The sequence below is a fragment of the Micrasema longulum genome, unplaced genomic scaffold (assembly GCF_059751315.1).
Source record: "Micrasema longulum isolate JH-2025_06_02 unplaced genomic scaffold, ASM5975131v1 h1tg001134l, whole genome shotgun sequence".
Lineage (NCBI taxonomy): Eukaryota > Metazoa > Arthropoda > Insecta > Trichoptera > Brachycentridae > Micrasema > Micrasema longulum.
The window spans coordinates 192,304-214,424 of NW_028278322.1; the positions used below are offsets into that span (position 1 = coordinate 192,304).

A 22,121-nucleotide genomic window follows, 5' to 3' on the forward strand; every position below is an offset into this window, starting at 1 on the left:
CTGTATTGAGGAATTATATATATATATATAATTCCTCTGTACGTGTGATGTCACTCAACTCCTCCTAAACGGCTTAGCCGATTTACGTGCGGTTTTCAGAGAAATATAGATCTTTGCGCTGTGCGTGTTCGTAAATATTAAAATCTTCAATCGAATATGTAAAAAAGAAGTAAGGAGCATAATTTTTTTATTCGTCAATCTACCAGGGTTGCATTCGAGGAGAATGCATTTACAAAACAATGGAAATATATTGTTTTTTGTGTATAAAAAAGTTTGTTTTTAAATGTTTACAAACAGCATTTGTTTTTTGTGGATCTCAATCAGATTTTTTCCTTAAATTCCTTATAATTTCTACCCATTTATTTCTTTTTACTGGATTTTTGGTAAAACTAAAATAATATTAAATTCAATACATTTAAAACAAAAAATGTATTCCTACATAAGTGCATTCCTCTGTTGGTGAGAAGACCGGAGTTTGACGTTTCAAAAAGAATGCCATATTTGAAAAAATATTTATTTTATGTTTTGTAATTTAACCATAAACAAGTTCCTAGGTACCTACTTATCAATGAAGTTTTTTTACAAGCTAATAGCTGGCAAGCCAACCTGCGGGCGGGACAACGTCTGTCGGGTCCGCTAGTTCACATATATAATATGCGGATGATGAAACATCTATAATAGGTGTTTCATCATCTGCACTGCAGAACCTACACCTAGAAGTTTTAGAAAGGTTCATTCCAACAAGGTTTTAATTAATCTGCAGTGTCCTGTAAGGGCTGTAGTTATAACCATCACGTGATAAAGTTCCAAGGAAACCTTTGCTAGTACCCCTTTATTAGTTTCTTCGCATGGTGCTGATGGTCAGCTTCAGGGCCCATGACCATGAGCACACTCAGCTGCATCGTTACCGTCGACATTTTGACGTTTCATACATTTTGGAATCGGCGATATTTATTTCGCGTATCGAATTTCGCTCTTCAGAAAACTTTATTTATTGACTTATTTTAGTCGTACAAATACATATACGAGGTGTGGCAGAAAAGTAATGAGACTGGCAACACTGCAAGCGATCTGGCAACACTGCGTTGTTGCCCTTTATAGAGCGCGTGTATCAGTAACCTCCCATAGCCCAGTGCGAGTTTCAACTCCTTACGTTAACCACGTGATTTTTGTGGCTATAAGTGAAGTTGCGTTTTGGTTGTGTGTCACGCAAAATAGAACAGCGGAATTTGGAGCAACGTTATGCCATTAAATTGTGTGTTAAGCTTGGAGAATCGGCAAGTGTGACGTTTGAAAAGTTAAAACAGGCCTATGGGGAACATTCTGTATCCCGAGCACAGGTTTTTCGGTGGCACAAATCATTTTTGGAAGGCAGAGAACGAAGGCGGGAAGGCGTTGAAGACGAACATCGTTCAGGGAGGCCTTCAACTTCGAAAACCGACGAAAACATCTCACGTGTGAACACTCTTGTGAGATCAGACCGTCGGTTAACATTAAGAATGTTGGGTGAACAATTAAATTTAAACCGTTTTACCGTTCATCAAATTTTGACTGAACATTTGCACATGAGAAAGATCTGCGCCAAGATAGTGCCGAAAAACTTCACAATTGAAAGGAGATTCGAAAAAACAACCCCCTATTCACCTGACCTCAGTCCCTGTGACTTCTTCCTTTTCCCTAAACTGAAAAATGCCCTGAAAGGACGTCGTTTCGAGTCTTTAGAAAATATTCAAAAGAGTGTAACAGACATGCTAAAGACCATACCGGTTGAAGACTTCCAGCGCTGCTACCAACAGTGGGAACAACGTCTCCATCGGTGTGTAGTTGCCCGAGGGAACTTACTTGAACGGGATAACATTGGGTTAGAAAAAAAAAACTTTTGTAAATAAAAAAATTGTCTCATTACTTTTCTGCCACACCTCGTATATTACAAAAAATGAGGGGCGAGAATGGAGCCTCCGCGACAGATTACAAACCATCAAACGAACCGAACCGATCGAAAGAGAAATAAGATAAAAAGAACAATGGAAATCGAAAGCAATCCGGCGCCCCCTGGAAACGACAAAAGTCGGCTATCCTTTCAAAACCGGACAACCACCCACAAAATCCGAAAAAGGGCCCTCTTCGGGGCTATTCACGACGATCTCAATAAATATCGAGGGACTTGGCCAGGACAAGGAGGCCATCCTCTCCGATTTTTGTGTGATGATAATGATTTGAGGATGCCACTGACAAGGCGATATCTGTCGCTGCACCCTGGACTGGCAAGGACTTAAGTCCGGATCCGATAAGTAGGTACAAACAAATAATAACGTATTCCTAACTCTATGAGGCCAAGAGCCCTGTGTTGAGTTGCGATGGGATTTAACATAATGGAAAGTGGAAGCATGCACATTATTAAACGATAGAAAAAATTAAAAATTATTACATAAACATATATTTCAATAAACACCTGGACAACACGCTTAATAGTATATAAATCAATGCAATATCTCGCAGCAGTCTCCTGCAATGGTATTTTCTCTTAGACAAAATTCAAACTTGTACACTTCTCTTGAAAATGACGTTCGTTTTGGAGAACTTAATATGTTCAACCGGGACATTGAACACTTTTGGGGCCACAAAAGCGAATTTCTTTTAGAGCGAAATAATTTAAATTACAGGAAAACCGCGTACGAGCATTCTGCTGGGATCTCCTCTTGCAACCGCATGACCAGAAATGTGTCCACTATAATCGACATATTACAACAGAGGTGAAGAACATTTTAGAGAAGAGAAAACTCGTAGGCGGCCTCCGTGGTGTAGTGGTCAAGACGCTTGACTCACTCGCGGAAGGTTCCGGGTTCCATTCCCGGTAAGATCTATGGATGTAAAATTACGTAATTTTACCAAAAGTCGCGGAAAAATACCGTAATTTACGGTATTTTACGGTAATTTTCGGTAAGAAACGAATTTGACGTACTCATTTTGAAATGATGATGATGATGACTTTTGGTAGGTCAACTCTCAAATAATTAGTAAAAAGTTAGTGCTAATAGCGCTTTTCCGCTATTTTGATAAAATTTATTTGATGTTCAAACGTGTCTTGGAAATTATTGATCATACGAAAAAAAATAATTAGAAAAATTTTTAAGTAAATTTTATTTTATCAGACTTTCGTTTATTTTTTATCATAAAACCTTCAGGGACGTAATTATACACAAAAAACTGATTTTAAGCACCATTTTTTCAAAATCGTGGCATAAGCGGTGGTCGTTCAAGGTCACAAACTTAAGGTTTTACTAAGGACCCTATGTCCACCGATCCTGTTAAGTTTCAAAACATAATAACCCTTTTTATAATAAAAAGTGAAAAAAGTACATACCGAATGACCTTGAACGTCCCATACTTCTAATAATTCTCGACAACCACCAGATGGATCTAAACCTAGTTTTTGCAGTCATGTAAAGTGTCCTAAAACAAAGCTACCCGTATTTGTAATATCTTTGAAAAATAAAAATTAGTACGTCAAATTCGTTTCTTACCGAAAAATACCGTATTTTAGCAAAATCTGGTAAAATTCCGGTAAAATACCGCGGTAATTTTACCGCCTTGCATCTCTAGTGAGAGCACAAAAATTCGAAGTGATTTTTCTCAAGCCTGGGTTGTTTTGTGATGTAATTCACCACCGTAATTGGGCCTCCTGGCCTGTTGTGGTGAAAAAAAAAAACAAATCAAATAAATAAATTAAAGGGAAGTCTAGGGATTTAAAGGGCTTATGACCGGTCATCAGCTGCCTCGAGTGACCACTTCACACACAAACATTTGGACAAACTTGAAATAATGTTGATAAAACCAGCTGGTCCAAGATGAAGGATAAAAAATATTTTAAGGCGTTGTCCAGTACGATAATGGCGATTGTTTTTAACGAATGTTTACACATTTTTTTTTAATGGAGCGATTTGGAAAGAACGGCGCTTCAAAATGGCATAATCGAGTGATTTCCGCACTTTTTATCTGACTACAGCCTTAAAACTTACAAAATGTGCAATAAACAAGAATATTAATGAAATTCAAATGTGACTAGTTTTGCAAATATGTGACTCATTTGTTATGCAACATTATTTCACCACACACTCTTGGGTTATGTGGGACATCTTGTATAAATCTAAGCGCGTTATTTGATAAGGCAAATTCAATGAGGAACTTCAGCCCTACAAGAAATTGGATACAAAAATTTTGTTCTTGCGCGTGGTAAAAATTAGGGCGTTAAATTGTACGGCAGTTTCTTGAAAATGTACGAAAAAGAATTAAAAAATACTTTAATAAAAATGAACTACTTTGAACGGCGTCACTGGTTCATATGAACCAACCAATGATATGAGAGCTGTGAAGGATATACGATTTACTTACAGTAAACTACCAATCGGGAGAACTGACAGAGAAGAACCTCCGACGTCACACGCGGAGTTATTTCAGAAATACAAAACTTTAAAAAATCATAGCCCTGATAATACGACACATATTTTTTTTTTTTTTTTAAATTGGCTTATTTCAATCGTATTTTTTTTTAAACACTAAACTTCCTCTGTATTCACAATTCTTTTTTTTTTAAAAGAAAGTTTATACTTGTTAAATTCACAACAAAATACAAGCTAATAGCTCGAAAAATTGTTGAAATTTATTGCAACAGAGGGAAAAACTTTTTGAGAGGGGGAATATGAAGTCTAGGCATTCGCAAGGCTTATGACTTGTCATTGGCTGGTTTAAGCTGCCACTTTACACGCTGGGTAAAATTCAACAGTCTGCCTATGTTTAAACATCCACATTTCCCCAACTCTGTTGACCTCAAGCATGGTAGGGAAACGCGCGAATCACCGCAAATACTAGGCGGACTAATCTCTACTGGATTTCCTTTTTTAGGAATTAAACTCGAGCAGGCATCCGGTGGAAAACACTCGTGCAGGAATCTGGTTGTTTCACAGGCAGAACTGTTTTCTTCATCCGCCTGGACAGAGACTCATCATCATTCCCTTTCCGCAACTAATGGTGCATAGGGTACTGCATTGGTACACCAATCGCAGCATCATTTTTCTTAGATGAAGGTAAGATGAACGGTTTACGGTTCGGGTGTCAGTCCAGGGCCGCGATTATGAACGGCTATCATCATCGGTATATACTGAGACGGTATAAACTAATGTCGATATTTATGTACGACAGTGTGTATATTTGTATGAAAATTCAAAATATCTTCGTCGGTAACCGGTAATTGAACATGTTTAGAAAAAAAATTGGAAACATATTATTTTTTTTCGTACAGAAAACTTTATTTTACTTTGTATATAAAATTGAAGATAAATTTTAATTTCCCATCAGAATACGTACCCGGGACTGTGAAATATTCTAGTTTAAAAGCACCCTTTTTAAAATAAACATTTCATCAACCATGCCGGGAATCGAACCCGAGACCTCTCGCATGGTACGAAAATGCGCTGACCACTACACCACGAGGACACAGACTTGAGTATGAATTCTCTGAATTATCAGAATCTATATCATACAAAAATATCGACATATTTTACACAACTGTGTGTTGTTTAATAACTTGTTTTTTTTCGTGGTTTTCCTTTAATTTTATTTTTAAATGTGTTTTTATTTGTTCAGTTATTGCACGTAGAACTCTGCGTATTAACCATTGCTTACTCTGATCCGGTTTCATTTTATAAAATAATAAGTTTGCAGAAATAACAAAAAACATTTGGCCATCTGTACAAACAAAGCCTCAGCACGCATCGCCATTCGTTGACCCCTTTATTATTGTTTATATTATTTAGTATAGTTTCAATGCAATATTAGTAATTAGAGGCCCGGTGTTTGATCCCCAGTTGATTCTTCAGGTATTTGCAACTCGTTAAAAATGGCCCAAAAAAAATTAAATATTATTATTTCATTCAGAAAACGTACAGTCCTGCGCAATAAGTATTAATAACAAAAAAATCTAACATTTAGATGAAATTTGCTACCAAACTTTGATGTCCGAGTTGAGGTTACCATTGCTCTCCAGCAGAAGGACAATGAGGAAGTTCAGTGGTTTTTAAAAAAAAAAATATTTGTTAATAGACTATTAAACTAAGTCAAAAAAATTTTTTTTCAATTTTTATATATCGTATTATCAGCGCTACGATTTTTTGAAGTTTTGTATTTCTGAAATAACTCCGCGTGTAACGTCAGAGGTTCATTTCCGCTTATTCTCATTCAGTTCTTCCCATTGGTCCAGAAGCGACAAGCAGACCGGAAATCTTCCATAGCTCTCAGATCATAGGTTGATTCACATGAACCAGTGACGTCATTTAAAGTAGTGCGTTTTTATTAAAATGTTTATTTTTATGTTTTCCGTACATTTTCAAGAAACTTTGAGGTACAATTTAAAGCTCTAATTTTTACTCCGCGCAAGAAAACATTTTTTGTATCCAATTTCCCGTAGTGCTGAAGTTCTTCATTGAACGTAGTTATTCAGAAAGCAGCCAGCCATAGAAAGGTGAAACTGAGCTAATAAGTGAATAATCGAATGTACACAACTGTTGGAATATTTTTGACTTAAACAATTGATAAACAATGAATACATAAGTTTTTTTTATATTACAAACAAGAATCTAATTATGTATTTTATCAGTTTTAATGATTTTTTTAAAGTACCGTAAAATGTTTCTAGTGCTGTGGGTGTTTTCTGCAAATTGAGAAATGACGTTTTTGCGATCGACACCAATTTCAGAAGGTGATTAATACAGTTTGTTTGTATGAAAGCGGTCTGCTTGTTTCTAGCAGAACCTAGAACGGACCTTACTGCACCCGATAACATCAATATCATATTTTCGCAAAATTGTGGACTGGCTGCTTTCTGCATAACTACGTTCAATTATTATTATTCTACGTGCAAAGAGATATGCACCCTAAAAAATTGGCCAAAATTACTGTCCGTGATAAACTTTCGTGTACCTACAAGGACCACCAGACTCTTCCAACGTGAGGACCACCTTCACCCGGCGCGCATCCACAGAACTGCTAATTATCACGCCGAGCTGCGGGACTCGCTCCACACCACTCCTGCTGCTATTAAATCAGCTGGCCATTCCATTGAATGGCCATCCCCTCAATTCTCCACTTTTTAATATGTTTTTCGTTTCAATTCATCTTTACTCTATTTCCTTTTTCTTTCTTAGAATTAATTACATATTTAGTGTAATAATTATGGCAACAGAGAGGGAAAACATTATTGAGAAGGGAATATGGAAGTCTAGGCATTTACAGGGCTTATGACCGGTCATTGGCTGGTTTAAGTGGCCACTTTACACACTGTGTAACATTCACCATTCTGCCCATGTTTAAACATCCATATTTCTTCAACTCTTCCATCTGTTGACTTTTGTGAAGTAAAGGAGCTGAAATCTTTATTACGCGGGTGAGATTCATCCGGCTGAACCAAATCACGCACTAGGCAACGCCTGAAAACAATTTTCCAACTTTTATACTTCTTTTACCGGGTAATATGGAAGTAAAATGTAAATGCCTAGACTTCCATATCCCTTCTCAATAATGTTTTCCCTTTCTGTTATAATAAATTTAAATATTAATAACTCCCTAGGGAGGAAATCCAGCCAGTCTGCAAGCATTTGGACAAACTCAAACATTGTTAATAATTATGGTTTTATTTTATGTTATTTTCTATAATTCTTAATAAGCCTTACTTATTAACCAGGTAGAACGTTACGCCCGGGTATAGTGATAGAATAAGGATAGGAATAACGCCCTTATTACAGTGGTAGACTGAGGATGGTGTTCCTTTCCTATTTTACCATTATACCTAGGAATTACTTTGTACCAAGTTTGTAAGTAAAGCCCAATGTTCTTTTAAACTATATACTGTACGAGCCCTCTGAGCGTTTATTAAATAAATAAACATAATTTCCAATTTCAATCGCAGGTTGTGATCTTACCCCTAGTATAAATGTTAAACTACTGGGTGTTCATTTAGATTCAGATCTTTCTCTTCATTCTCAGGACAATAAAACGGTAAGTGCTGGTTTCTTCCATCTCCGACGGATCAAATCCGTGCGGAAAAATATTCCTATAGACGCAACTAAAGCTCTTGTAAATGCTTATGTCGTTTCGCGTCTAGATTACTGTAATGGAATATACGCAAATCTCCCAAAATATCAAACTAATAAACTTCAATCTGTTTTCAATGGAGCAGCAAGGCTTATTACGGGAGTAAAAAAATATTCTCACATCTCACAACATCTTCGAGATTTGCACTGGTTAAAAAGCCCAGATATAGTAAAATACAAGCTTTTCTGGACAGTATTCAAATCCCTTCATGAAATGGCTCCGAAATACCTATAGGACATTTGTATGAGGGAAAATATATGTCAAAGAAAATCTACTCTTGGGTCAGCATTTGATTCAGGAAGAGGAAAACTAGTCGAAATCTGGCGCTCGCAAACACTAGATTTGGAGATCGTGCTTTTGCCGTTGCCGGCCCCTCTGCCTGGAACCGATAGCCTTCAAACTTACGAATCGTCGACAGTTCCAGTCAGTTCAGATCCCAACTAAAATTTCACTTCTTTAGATTATCATACCCTCAATTTGAAATCTGGAAATATAATGTATCACTTAAGTTTAGTTAGAATGTAAGTTTAGATATACAATTGTAAAGCGCCCTTGAGGTGATTTTTCACAAAAATGGCGCTATATAAATCAGCCAAATATTATTAAGACCAATTAATTTTTCAATAAAAGATTTGAAGTGGCTTTATCTTTGATAATTTTGAGCCATTTCAGTTGCCTACGATAATCAGAAATGTGGTCATATTTCCTAAGACCAAAAATGTACCTTATGCGTGTATTCTGAAGTTGTTCAAGTTTATCGAGTTGCTCACAGCTTAAATCAGTCATGGAAACATCAGCGTAATCTAGAACGGGTAGTAGTAATGCTCGTACAATAGTGCATTTAGTATTAAAGGGTGAGTGTAGACAGAAAAATATTTTGATTATGGAGATACGCTGGATTTTATTTAACAATGCAGTGCCCTATGCACGATCTTGCGCGTATTGGGGTTTTATTATGATGATGTTTTATGAAAAAAAAAACGAAGAAAAAATATCTAAGGTTATCTTTGTTCCAAATGATAAATTTAAATTCAAAACCTGATATTATCATAATTATATTTCCTTGCATCTTCTTTAAAGTTATTTCTATGACGTTGCTATAAATGAGTCTCCGTCATATTTTTGATACGTAATAATTTTACGAAATAAACCCACAGTAAAATTATAACATATTTATAATAACCAAATAAAAATATCGTAAAATATTTGATGGGATTTTTTTCCCGCATATAAACGCCGGGTTATGATGGAATCGCTGATACACAAAGCCATTTTGTACAAATATATTGCAAAAATATTAATAAATTTTAGAAAATTATTGCAAATTGATATTTCTGACATCTTATGTGCATTTTTTATTATCGCTGATTCCATTTGCAAAATATTATTTAAAAGTATTATTCGTAACTTAATTACGAATACGACCTTCAAAGGAATAAATAATTTGTCAAGAATGGAGATGGCCCGAGAAGCTATTTTTTGGACAATTTATTCCTTCAAAATTTGTTGCAATAGAGAGGGGAAACATTTTAAAAGGGCAATATGGGAGTCTAGGCATGTGAGCCCAGTTAATGCCTAGTGCACTTATGTGTGGCTGTAGCCCTGAAAATGGCTAGACTCCCATATTTCCTTCTCAAAAATGTTTTCCCTCTGTTGCAACAAATTTAACTACAGAGAAACCTCTATTTATCGTTTTTAAAAGGACTTATTGAAATAAACTATGAATGCGGGAATAAGAGGTCAATACACAAGGAGATAAGATCGGGTAAAGATACCGCCCTGGCAATCTGCAGGTTCAAATTCTAAAACAGATACAAGTTTCAGGTGTTAATAAATGTATTTAAATAAAATTAGAAAGCGGAACAAAAACAAAAAAAATATTTAAGTTTATTGCATTGGAAATAATCTTTCACCGACGTTTGTTTTTTTACAGTTTTATTCCCGTAAGTCAACATTATATTTTCGGCTTTGCAAATAATATTTTTTTCGGCATCAGTTATTGAATGTGAGTGGTAGAATGTTTTTAATCTTTCGAAGATAGTGGATGCTTCTGAAAATGAAGGTACAGGCGGCGGCTACTCTTCATCAATATCAACCTCTTCAGCTGTCTGCTTTAACTTTGCGTCACACGAGCTTTCGATAGTTTCTATCCCACACGTTGGGATATTGTCGTCAAATGTGACAAAATTGTTGAAATTCGTCTGTGTATAAGTCTTAGCCAATAATTTTCAGAAACCTTAACATGTTCTAATTGTCATTATGTCTCTCTTTCTCTTTCGAACGTTCTGCGCATTAGAACATACACAAAATATTAAAATATGACAAATACGCATCGTAATTCAAACGATGAATGCGGTAAAATGGTGGACAGAGAAACGATCGATGCGATCAAGTTTTGTATGTTTTATATGAAATTATATCGGAGTTGGAAGAAATAAACGACACATCCGGGAAAACGATTATTCGAGGAACGATAGATAGAGGTTTCACTGTATATTGATTTATTTTTTAAAATCTGTCATTCGATTAAAAATAAACAAGCCCATTGTTATTTGAATAGTTTGTTTGATTTGAAAGAGATATAATGTATGGGTATTGGAGCAAAAATGGATAATTTTTCGGTAAGCTGCTTGTTGTATGCTGAAGATGCAGTTCTGTTAACAAGCAGCAACGAGGATTTGCAAAAAAATTGTCTCTAGAATGTATGGAGAGCAACTTGGTAATGAACGAAAGTAAGTCAAAAGTGATAGTATTTGAAAGGAGAAGTGAGGTTACTGACGGCATAATAAATGTAAACAACGAATGTCTTGAACAAGTATAAGAATTTGTGTATCTAGTAAGCGTGTTTTCAAGAGATTGAAGAGTAGAAAAAGATGTTGAAAGGAGAGTGAATGCGGGCAACAAAATAAACGGCGCACTAAGCACAGTAATTGCTAAGAAAAATATGTCAATCGAAGCAAACTGGCAGTGCACAGCGGAGTTTCAGTCCCAAAACTTATGGATGGAAGTAAAACATGGAACTGGCAGAGAAAGGATGAGAGCCGAGTGAACGCGGTTGAAATGCTATCTCTTCGAGGAGTGTTTGGGAAACCAATGAATGACAGGGTTACGAATGATGAAATCAGGCGAGAGTGTAAATCTGAGTCAAGTATAATTGATAAGATTAAGAAAGGGTATCTGGGATGGTTTGGCCATGTAGAACGAATGGATGACGAAATAATGGTAAAACAACGATATATGGTGAAAATGAATAGTAACGTGAGACGAGGACGACCAAGGAAGACATGGCATCATCAGATAAACCCAAAACTTAAGTCTGGTCATGTCAAAAGCAGATAGAACCGAATGGCATGTATGAATGTGGAAGAAGCTAAGAATATATGCCAGGATAGACGTGTGTGGCGGTCCATTCTCTCTGCATACCCCTACGGAGAAATGTCGTGATGGTAGTAATAGCGAATGATTACAGAGGTGGGAGGGGGGCGTAGTGATTTTAGGAGGAAGGTGGAGAAGGCGCGCACGGTAAAGGGTTGGAAACCGCCGATCTAGAGGCAGTGGAGAACAATGAAACTACCGCTTTTTACCAAAGACAAGATTTTTCTGGAAAATCGGGCATTTAAGCACCCTGTACGGGCATCCCTTCATTTTGGTAACGGTAACCCTAAACGGGTGGGAAATCGATGTACGACAGGGATACGAATGACGAAATCGAGAAAAAGTTTAAATCTGAGACGGGTATAATTGATAAGATTAAGAAAGGCTCACTAAGATCGGTCATGTAGAACGAATGGATGACGAAATAATGGCATAACAGATTTAGGGATTTTGAATATTATGCAATTAAAATCTATAACTTAATCCACTACACATTAAAACAATTAGTATCGAGAAAATGTTCAAAAAGGCAATGAATGGATAGTGGAGCTGGTTAGAAGTAAAATGGATTGTCTCATTCGCCCAAACCAATATTGAATCAACTGCTCCACAAATAATATGTTTTTTTTATTTTATTGTGCGTTTTATAATATACATAAATTAAATACAAACATAAATACGTAGCGTTTAAAACCGTCTGAACATTTTGTTAATTATATCTGTTTATTAAGTCTTCTTTGTATATTCTCACTTTTTTTTTAAAGGAATAACCCGCTAAGCCTCTAGAGGCTTGTCAGCAGGTGGGATAGAGGGGATATGAAAGGAGGTAGTGAAAAATACATCACAACGCCTAGACCTATTGAGAAAAAATCTTTCTTCGATTATTTTCTTTCCTGCAACTGGAGGGAATCGAACCCGCGACGCCAGTTTCACAGTTGACCGTCTAACAACTGCGCCACGGCGCCCGTCACGGCACATGTAAAAAAAAAAAAAAGTATATTGGTTAGTGTCCTCGGCGCGGGTAACCCCAGTGAGGTCACCTAATTTTTATTATTAATCATTGTTTATAATGAAAAAGAAAGAATAAATATGGCGTTGATGAATGGTTGCGCTGGGCGAGGACGACCAAGAATGACTGAAATCTCAAGTTTGGTCACGTCAAAAGCAGACGCAACCGAAGGGCATGGTATAAGATGTATCGTGAATGTGAAAGAAGCTAGGAATGTATGTCGGGGTAGACGTATATGGCGGTCCATCGTATCTTCCTACCCCTACGAGAAATAGCGTGACGGTTGTAGTAGATAAATTAAAATTAATTTAATAAATAAAAAAAACAACTCGGTGAAGGCGTCACGGACTCGCAGACCAAACCGCAACGTGGTGCCTATTTTCTAATAGAGAGTTATTTACAACTCGTTGAAAATGGCACCAAAATTTTGGGTCGATCATAAGAACGAGAATATATTATTTGAACACATAAATTAGAAATTAATGTAACTTTAATCAGGAGCGAAGGTTTTCACGGTCACTGTTATCAATGTGTTTCTTTTTTGGGTGGAAGCTGGAAACGGAAGCTGTTTATAAACTAAGTTGCCGAGGATGTGATAAAGTGTACATAGGACAAACAGCAAAGAAAAGGATTGACGAACACAAAAGAGCGTGTAAACTTGGGCATCCTGACAAATCTGCAATAGCGGAACACTTAATAGACACCGGACATTTTTTCGCATTTGAACCAAATTTTTTGCATAAACCCAGTAATTACAGTGCACGAATAAAAAAGAGGCAATTGAAATACACAGACACCCAAATAACATAAACAAAGACGACGGGCTTTAATTAAACTCAACATGGTTCCCAGCACTACATACTACAAAAATGAATAGAAATGTGCCTACTGTCGACTGCGACACGGTAAAAATTACTAGTACTTAAACACACACTTTTTTCTACAAAACACTCAGTTTACCCTGAAGATGGCTCCTGCAATGGAAGCCGAAACGTCGGAACAAATCCAAAAAAGAAACATATTAATGTAACTCTAGTTTGAACCAAATTATTTGCTCTATCAAAGATGACCTCCTGGATGTCATGAACGGCGGAAGGGAGGTAATGATTGCTCGAGAAATAAAATGGCTGATGAAGGTGCAAAGGGGGCCTTGCTCGATGGAAGCCCCCCCTCGAATTTCGACAAGCAAAATCGCGTTCAACTCCGTCAGATCAAAAAAGACAGTTTTGTTGGTTGGAATAAGTTTCGGCAAACTTCAAATGCAAACAGGGGAATTCGATACAAAAATATACAAAATTTCATCTGACCCTCTCCCTGGTATCGTGCCTACAAATTGTCCGAAAGAATCGTCTCCAATATTATCAGACTGAGGATTGGCCACTGTATTCTGAATAAACATTTGTTTAAAATCAAGACTGGACAGTCCTCGGCTTGACGAGGAATGCATAGACCACGCGTCGTTTAGATGCCCCATTCGGGATGCATATCTTTTGTACACTTTCGCCTCCCCTTAAATTCATCTCATATCTTGTCAGTCTAATCCCCAGCAGTAGTTTTGAACTTCTCTAAATTTGTTGTTTTAAATGATATAAATTTTTCAACTGAAATATATTTGCGTTTATTATTTATTTTTTTAAACGTTTTAAGCACACCATATGGCACAAATCATCCATGTTAGGATGTGTTGCCTTAACAATTAAAAAAAAAACTCCAGTTTGTTTTTTTTTTCATAAATTCATCAGTGCTGTTAATTTAATTTGTAAATAAATAATACAATTTGCGCAATGTCAAAAAATGTGAGAGGAGGGTTTTAAAAAAAGTTCGATAACAGGCAGTCAATTACAGCGAAAATTAAATCATTTATCGATAAATATCGCAATCTAAAAACAATTATAATGAATATATTGTGTAAACATAATTTAAGAACCTCTAAATGTTAACATTGTAATATTTCTAATTTTTGTACGATTTCGAGGAACCAAGCAACATTTTACGAGCAGAAACTTGCGAATAATAACAAATTTATTTTGTGACAGGCAGAGCCTTCAAAAGAGTGAAAATGTTTTCCATAATAATACTAACATCAAATTAACGACTTGCAAAACTGCAAATTTAACAACCTTTAAAAAACAAATACGCGATTATGAATTTGTATTCTTTTTTCAAATGTATTTTTAGTAGTTTTTTGGTACACGAAAAGCGAAAGGCTAAATTTTCAGTGGGTTTATTTGAGTCATATTTTTTTTTCGCGGAGTATTTGGCATAAAAGTCCAACGTTTAAATGGCATGCAGGCGTAATATAATATCACATTTAACTGTAAATATACCTGCATCGCGCGTTTTTTGACATCGCAGAATCTACACGGAACGATTTCTTTTATGTCAACTAGCCGAAATGTCAGATGTGATGGATCGGGGATACATCCCAGCTAAGGTCTTGGATGTTCGCTCTACCAGCTGCCAGTTCCCTACTCCATCGAGACGAGAAGAACTGTTTACATAAGCCGGGATAGACGTTATGAAATAAAGCCCGTTGCGAGTTGTCGTATGGGAAGTCGAGGAGACATTGTTTATTTAAGCGAACACCCGACACCGTTACATATATTCGAATACAAAATAGCTTTAGAGCATATTCGGTCATTTACATAGCGAGCTGACTTTGCGTTTCGTCCGATGGAATTATAAAAACAGCTTGTACGCGAATGGGTTAGCATTTAAATCGTGACGAAATCTCGACGGATGTTCTAAACTATCGGGTTTTCTGTAGGCGGAAGAAGTCAAACATGTCATAGATAAAATGTACTTACGTCTATAGAAGTAATATCATGCGATGAACGACATTTTACACATTACACTTGGAATTTCACACCATTAAGCACAATTTTCTTATCTCAGATTACACTTGGCAAATGCCATTCCGTAAGTTGTCTATTCAGATCTCACAATATTCGCACTAAAACTCCACTTTAAACTATCACACGCTTCGAATTAAGAAGCCACACAAACTCGGAACAATATTACAAAAACTACTAATCACAAAATCTCCGGAAAGCTCGGTTAATTTGACAGGTTTTCAAACTAAATTCACTTTCCCCGTTCCGCATCGACATAATTCGGCGGCCATCTTGATTGGATGTGCATGTATTTTCATTATCCTTTTGTGACGGGCTAGTGCGCCACTCTAGCGGCATTTAATGGAAAGATTCTTAAATTTCACACAAAAAACATTGCCATTTCTGAAAATATTTTATCGAGTAAGAACTTCATATGAATTAATTAAGGTAGTAACCTAATTCAAAATTTCGGGGTAGGTTGTTTTTAAGTTGTTTTATTTATAAACCTGTCAAGTGCAAGAAAATAATGTACTACTACTTCCATCACGCCATTTCTCCGAAGGTGAAGGCAAAGAGAATAGCCCGCCACACACGTCTATCCAGGCATACATTCCTAGCTTCTTCCACATTCATACATGCCCTTCGGTTCTGTCTGCTTTTGACATGACCAGACTTTAAAATTTGGTTTATCTGATCATGCCACGTCTTCCTTGGTCGTCCTCGTCTCACGTTACCGTTAATTTTCTCCACATATACTTGTTTTACCATTATTTCGTCAACCATTCGTTCTACATGACAAACCATCTCAGAGACCCTTTCTTAATCTTATCAATTATTCTTGACTCAGATTTACACTCTCACCTGATTTCATCATTCTCATGTAATGCGCTGAATAAAACACTCTTGGAGAAACAGTTTTTTGTCGATTTAAGTGTATGGAAATTAAAAATTTTACGTTATTAAATATAAGTTTTTACTTCAATAAATACTTTATAAGGACTAAGGGCTGTTAGTTTTAAGTGGTTGTAATTTTTCCTCTCCATAATGATAGATTTTCTAATACTCCAGCGGTATTTATAATTGATTTAAATTCAGAGATTGATTTTTCATAACGCAATATTTGCTGAATATGGCATTTTGTTTTTTTTTTTTTAATTTATGGCTAGTGTTGAGACACATCAATTTTTTAAATAATAACCCCTAAAAACCAGTAATGTCTTGCATAATCAAATATGTGTTTTATAAAAAAAAGAATATGTGATCCCTAATTTTGAAAAAAACTATATTTTATCTTTAATTTCAATGATTTCTATTAGGTGCTAATAAAATACAAAAGAAAATTATAAACTAACAAAAAGATTATCTACAGACATAGAATTAAGAATAGTTCAGAAACCGCATACGAGCATCAAACAGAAGGCGAATCAACTACTCATAAATGAGTAGTTTTATGTTTTAACCCATTAGTTTCTTTGAAGACGTCGCTTAGTACGCAACTCCTGATTTGAATTCAACTATGCCGTGTTGTGTCCTAAAGTGTAGAAATACTGCTAGGATCTCAAAGAAACAGTATGAGATCACATTTCATGTGTAATTAGCAAATGAATGTGTAAGTAGCAAATACATTACTTAAAAATTGAATTATTTTTCCGTCTGTCAGATTGTCGAAAAAATAAAAATTGACATTTCGTTAGTGTTTCCAGGGTAGTATTTTTTTTTTATCCTACTTTGCTCATTTAATGAGAGAACTAATGAAAATTTGACCTCGGATTAACAACTCTGTCAAACATCAAATATTATTTAACATGATATAAAAATATCCGTTTTATGTAAAATAAATTTGTTTTAAATTTTAAGTTCAAAGTTCATTTATTTAATTACTCTTATTAAATGACCATTACATATCTACTCTGTTGTCTCAATCAATATTTCCGCGTGCACAATAAAATTTTGGAGAAAGTAACAGATTGCTTTTTTTTAACCTTACATTTGTGTTATGATTATATTTTTTTCCATCGTGCAACGTTACGCGGCGACATCACGAATACGCGCGGTGAAAGTGGAGGAATTTTTGGACACAGTCTGATGTATTCAAATATGATTCTACGCTCCTTCTGGACTATTTTTAATTCCATGTCTACAGGTTTAGTTGTAAGGCGTAATTTTTAAAAATAAATATTGTCCATGCGATTTGACACGAATCACAAAAAACCCTCTCCTGAAAAATTATATTTCAAGTGAATGTCGTGTTTTGGAAAAACGGTCCTTAATAGTATGTAGTAAGTAAGTAAAAATCACTTAAGGTTCCCCTGATGAAAAATTCAATTGATAGTTACGCGGTTTTTCAGAATCTCTGATGATATCTCATATTTTTTCAGTTAATTGTTGTAATGTTCAATAACAAACACGCCTTTAGTGGTAAATAATATACATTTTACAAACTCGTATTTCACATTCAATCTTTACATAAAAATTATATTTTTAATGTACACATTATTTTCTAAATGTGGAGATGGTTCTAGCTTCCTGGAGACTTTCTGGCAACTTATTGAACACTTTTAGATCATTATAAAACAAATTGTTTCGAATTTCATTCAACCTCACCTTAGGAAGCCATCATCATCATCTCTGCTTCTTGTTTGATACTAATACAAGTCCTCATTGCACATTGCACAGGGCCGTGATTATGAACGGCTATCTTTATCGGTATAAACTAATATCGATATTTATGTACAACCGTGTGCATATTTGTAAGAAAATTTAAAGCATCTTCGGCGGTAACTGGTAATTAAACATGTTTAGAAAAAAAAACTTGTAAATATATTCTATTTTTTATACCGAAAACTTAATTTTACTTCGTAGATAAAATTGAAGATAAATGTTAACTTCCCATTGTAATCAGGGCCCTGATACCCATCAACATGTTACTTCAGGAGTAATCCATTTTTCAAATTGTACTGTAGTGTTGTAGTCACCACCTTGTAAGGCGATAATTTCAGGTCCGAATCATTGCTAAAGCTTTGTGGCACTGATTCGTGGCGGTGCTATGATTGGTGCTAAAATGCTCATATAAATGTACGGAGTTTCCAATCTAAAGTATATTTTATCTATGATTTAAATGCTCTACTAATTAAATTAAATGTTCCACTAATAAATGGCAGAATACTCTAAATTGAATAAAAATACTTTTTCTTTTTTATGTGGAGCATGTGGACATCATCAGGCGCACCCAAGAGACCCTACTGTTTACCAGCATTCTCGCCTTCTCCCATACCCCTTAGTTCCGCCGAATAAATCTGAAAGATCATCATCGACAGCGTTCCAGGACGGCAGGAGCCCGCAGGTGTAAATAAGATGAAACTTGAGCGAAGGTTTTCCTGAGGCATCCGCAGCACATGTCTACCGCCGTCTACTGTGTCCATTCTCGGACTTCAGTGTTATGAAATGGAACCACCGTATACCTAATATTCTCCCACAGCACTTACTCTCTAAACTCAGTTTGGTGTTCTATGTGTTGGTTAGGTGCCAGAATTTGCAAAAAATATTCGAAGAGTTTTTTTTATGGGTAGCTTTCATAGGGCGAAAAATAAAAGACAAATTGTTTGGTAAGTGATATTATATTTTTTCGTATTATATTTCAAAAATACTTTTTTAGGTTAGATCCCCTTATCATTAAAACCTTAGTTGGTAATGGTTTTTGGATAATAATAAACCCACTATGCACATAATTTGAAGACGGTCAATACTGCGTTTCGAAACTACATACATACATCATAGTACAAAATGTATTTATTAAAAATATGTATTAAAATCTAAAGAGTGAATTTTGAAAATAATAAAGTTTAACATTCAATTTTTATCATATTTTTATCACATATTTATCACTCTGAATAGTAAAAAATATTATAAACTGTATCGATTTTCAACCTTTCTATTTAGGTAACGTGTAATTTGAAAATAGGTAATATTTATTCAACTAATGACTAGGCATTGAAATAAAGACTTAAAAGTACAGAGATTTTTTTCAATAAATTGATTAAAAATTGTTTTTATAAAGAACACAATTTTATTTGATTGTTTTTCTAATGTAATCTTACAATGTCAATGCCGTATTCAACTTCGTGTCGAGAATATAGTTCTACAATCATTTATTGCCTAATACACATTTGCATCGAAGAGTTGACTAAATTATTAAAGAAAAATAACACAGATAACACAGATTTGTTAAGTTAATTATTCTTTGTTATAATATATGTACCTTAGAGGATAAAACGTGGGTGTCCACTTTTTGCTATTTGGAAGTTAAAAATGCAGAAATTATTGCAAAAAGCTATTTTATACGCCAACAAAACACAAAGTCCACATTCATATAAATGCTTTTTTAAGTTGAAATAAAAATCTGAAGTCCATTTTGTTTTAATGCAAAAAACATCAGTAGTCCCAGATATGCTATTTTATTATGTTCTATTATTATTAAAATAATCTATATTTTATATTGAAAGTTCTTTATAGATTGAAATTATCTTAATTGGTTCAAAAGTTACGATGTTTAGGAAATTGCAAAATCTCGTTTCCTGAACATTTTGTTCAATGTGACTCCAGTGCCTTATCTTTTAAGGTACAGATATTTATATTTACATATAGGTACTAAGAACATAATAAGTTCAATCGATTTTTACAATTAATATATATTTTTTAAAACACAAGTATGTATCACTCATACGATAATTTTAATATAAAGTCAAGTAGAAGATTGAGATTTTTCAGTAGATTTAACAGTACGGCATTTCACTAAAACGTTTTTTAATTTTCACAAATTTGGCTCCATATTTATAGGTACTATGTAGAACTTCAAATCTACGCATTATTGCCAATAATTACACTTAATCAGTTCTTAAGAACGTTCTAGTGAGTTCCCCGTTTCAAGAGACAAAATAGAGAAAAAAAAATCTAGAATATCTCTCGTGTTATTATAAAAAGGTCCAAATCACAACCCCAGCGGTGATACAACACTTCACACTTAATGCGTACTCGCCGATTACTCCGCATACTTCGTAGGAAGATATAACATACAATAAAATACTGGAGGATATTACTAATAGAAATAACAATACTGAAATTACTCGAGTAAAAAGCCTAAATACGAGAGTGCCAAGAATGAATTTCCTTAAGTTTTGAAATATTTAATATTCAAAAAGCGGCTCAAATAAAACTTTGAGTAACAAAAAATACATAAATATATCAATGCAAACTCTCGCTGTGGAATATTTTAAAACACAAAAATAATAATCTATTAATTCGCCATCTTGGTGATTTCTTTTAACAAATCGTCACATTAAACTTGTGAAACTCATAAATCCACATATGGTAAACAATAATATTTTGCAGTTTTCTTTGGGAATACAAATTAATAAGCTATGTGTGTAAAACTTGAATATCTGAACAGTGTTCCATTTTTTTTTAATTATCGAAAAAAGCTTCGCTACCAAAGTAAAAACAGTTTTTACATTCCTCGTAAAACTCAGGATTTATGAGTTTTACAAGTTAGGCCGATGAAATATTTCCTCGACGTTTTCTTATGAAATATTTAGTATATTCAGTAATTGATATTTCATACAAGTTTCATTAACCTTGCCGAATGAATGTCGGTAATGCAATGGAAATATATATTTATTGTTAACTAGTTAAGGTAAAAGTAATTTTTCTCAAAACTATGATGTTGTGGCTGTTCTTTTCGCTACCGAGACGATGATTTGTAGTGCGCATATGGCGACCACAGTCTTAATTGTTTACATAAGACAAATTTAATTAGATAAAGTAACATTTTGACATTATGCCCTCGATAAACATTAAGAATTACAAATATCTAAAAATATAATTAAAAGGAATACGGTGTAATTTAAAACATAGAAAGACAGAATAAAATAACTAGAACATGATTTTATGCAAATATTAATATTCGCGTATCAAAAAGCAATAGTTTTAATAAATATATGAGTGATAGATCTTGGACTTAACATTGGCAATGGAGACATTTCTAAAACGAAACATCTCAGGTATAATGTTTATTCGATGATAATCACCCACGGCACATCGTTGCGATCGATTGAGTTCAAACACTCAGAAACAATTTCACGTTCTTTTCGATCGCACGTTATAACTTGTATTACCGTCTTTTAGCGCCCAGTTTCGGAGAAAACTGAGGAAAAATTGTCGGTTTCGAGGGGCGCGGTAACTTGTCGATCAGGATTCGCACGCGCACTCGACTCTGCGTCAAATCGCTTATTTTGTACTGTCAAATTTTGTAATTTCGGTGTTGGCTTCATACAATCGCCTTGTGCTGTAATTCTACAGGGAGGAATATTCTCAATGATTCCGTAATTTCTCCTCTGCATAATGGACATCGAGTGCATCTGCAACAAAGAAAATAAAAACAATTAGACACATACGTAGGTATATTTCTTTAGTTCAATTTATTATTATTCTAAATGTTTTGGTTCTATTTATCGTAGATTTTACTATTCCTATTTATTTGATTTCACACTAGAGCATTTGAAGATTCATACAAAGTGTTCTCTGGTTAGGTTAGTCTCCATGACTCGGCCTTTTCTAAGATGGAGATTTTTTGTGTTTGAAATTATTAAGTAATCCTGTACCAATATTAAAAGACCATTATTAAAAACCTAAAATTACTTAATTATAAAATAAACAGCTAACTAATCAATTAATAAATAATTTTATGTTTTTTATTAATACAC

The 22,121-nt window shown here is 34.8% G+C and overlaps 2 protein-coding genes across 2 annotated transcripts in view; both read right to left on the bottom strand.

Moving 5' to 3' along the window:
* The window catches only part of px (MAP7 domain-containing protein plexus), a 191,098-nt gene extending 175,317 nt beyond the window's left edge, over positions 1-15,781 (bottom strand). The window contains exon 1 of the mRNA XM_088233624.1: positions 15,337-15,781. The gene's annotated coding sequence lies outside the window, so the exon portion shown is untranslated. The remainder of the gene's footprint in view (positions 1-15,336) is intronic.
* A 3,183-nt stretch (positions 15,782-18,964) lies between these two features.
* Positions 18,965-22,121, bottom strand: part of dnr1 (E3 ubiquitin-protein ligase defense repressor 1) — a 70,824-nt gene continuing 67,667 nt past the window's right edge. Inside the window, exon 7 of the mRNA XM_088233629.1 lies at positions 18,965-21,776. Coding sequence (XP_088089755.1) covers positions 21,686-21,776 — 91 coding nt within the window. The 3' untranslated portion in view covers positions 18,965-21,685. The remainder of the gene's footprint in view (positions 21,777-22,121) is intronic.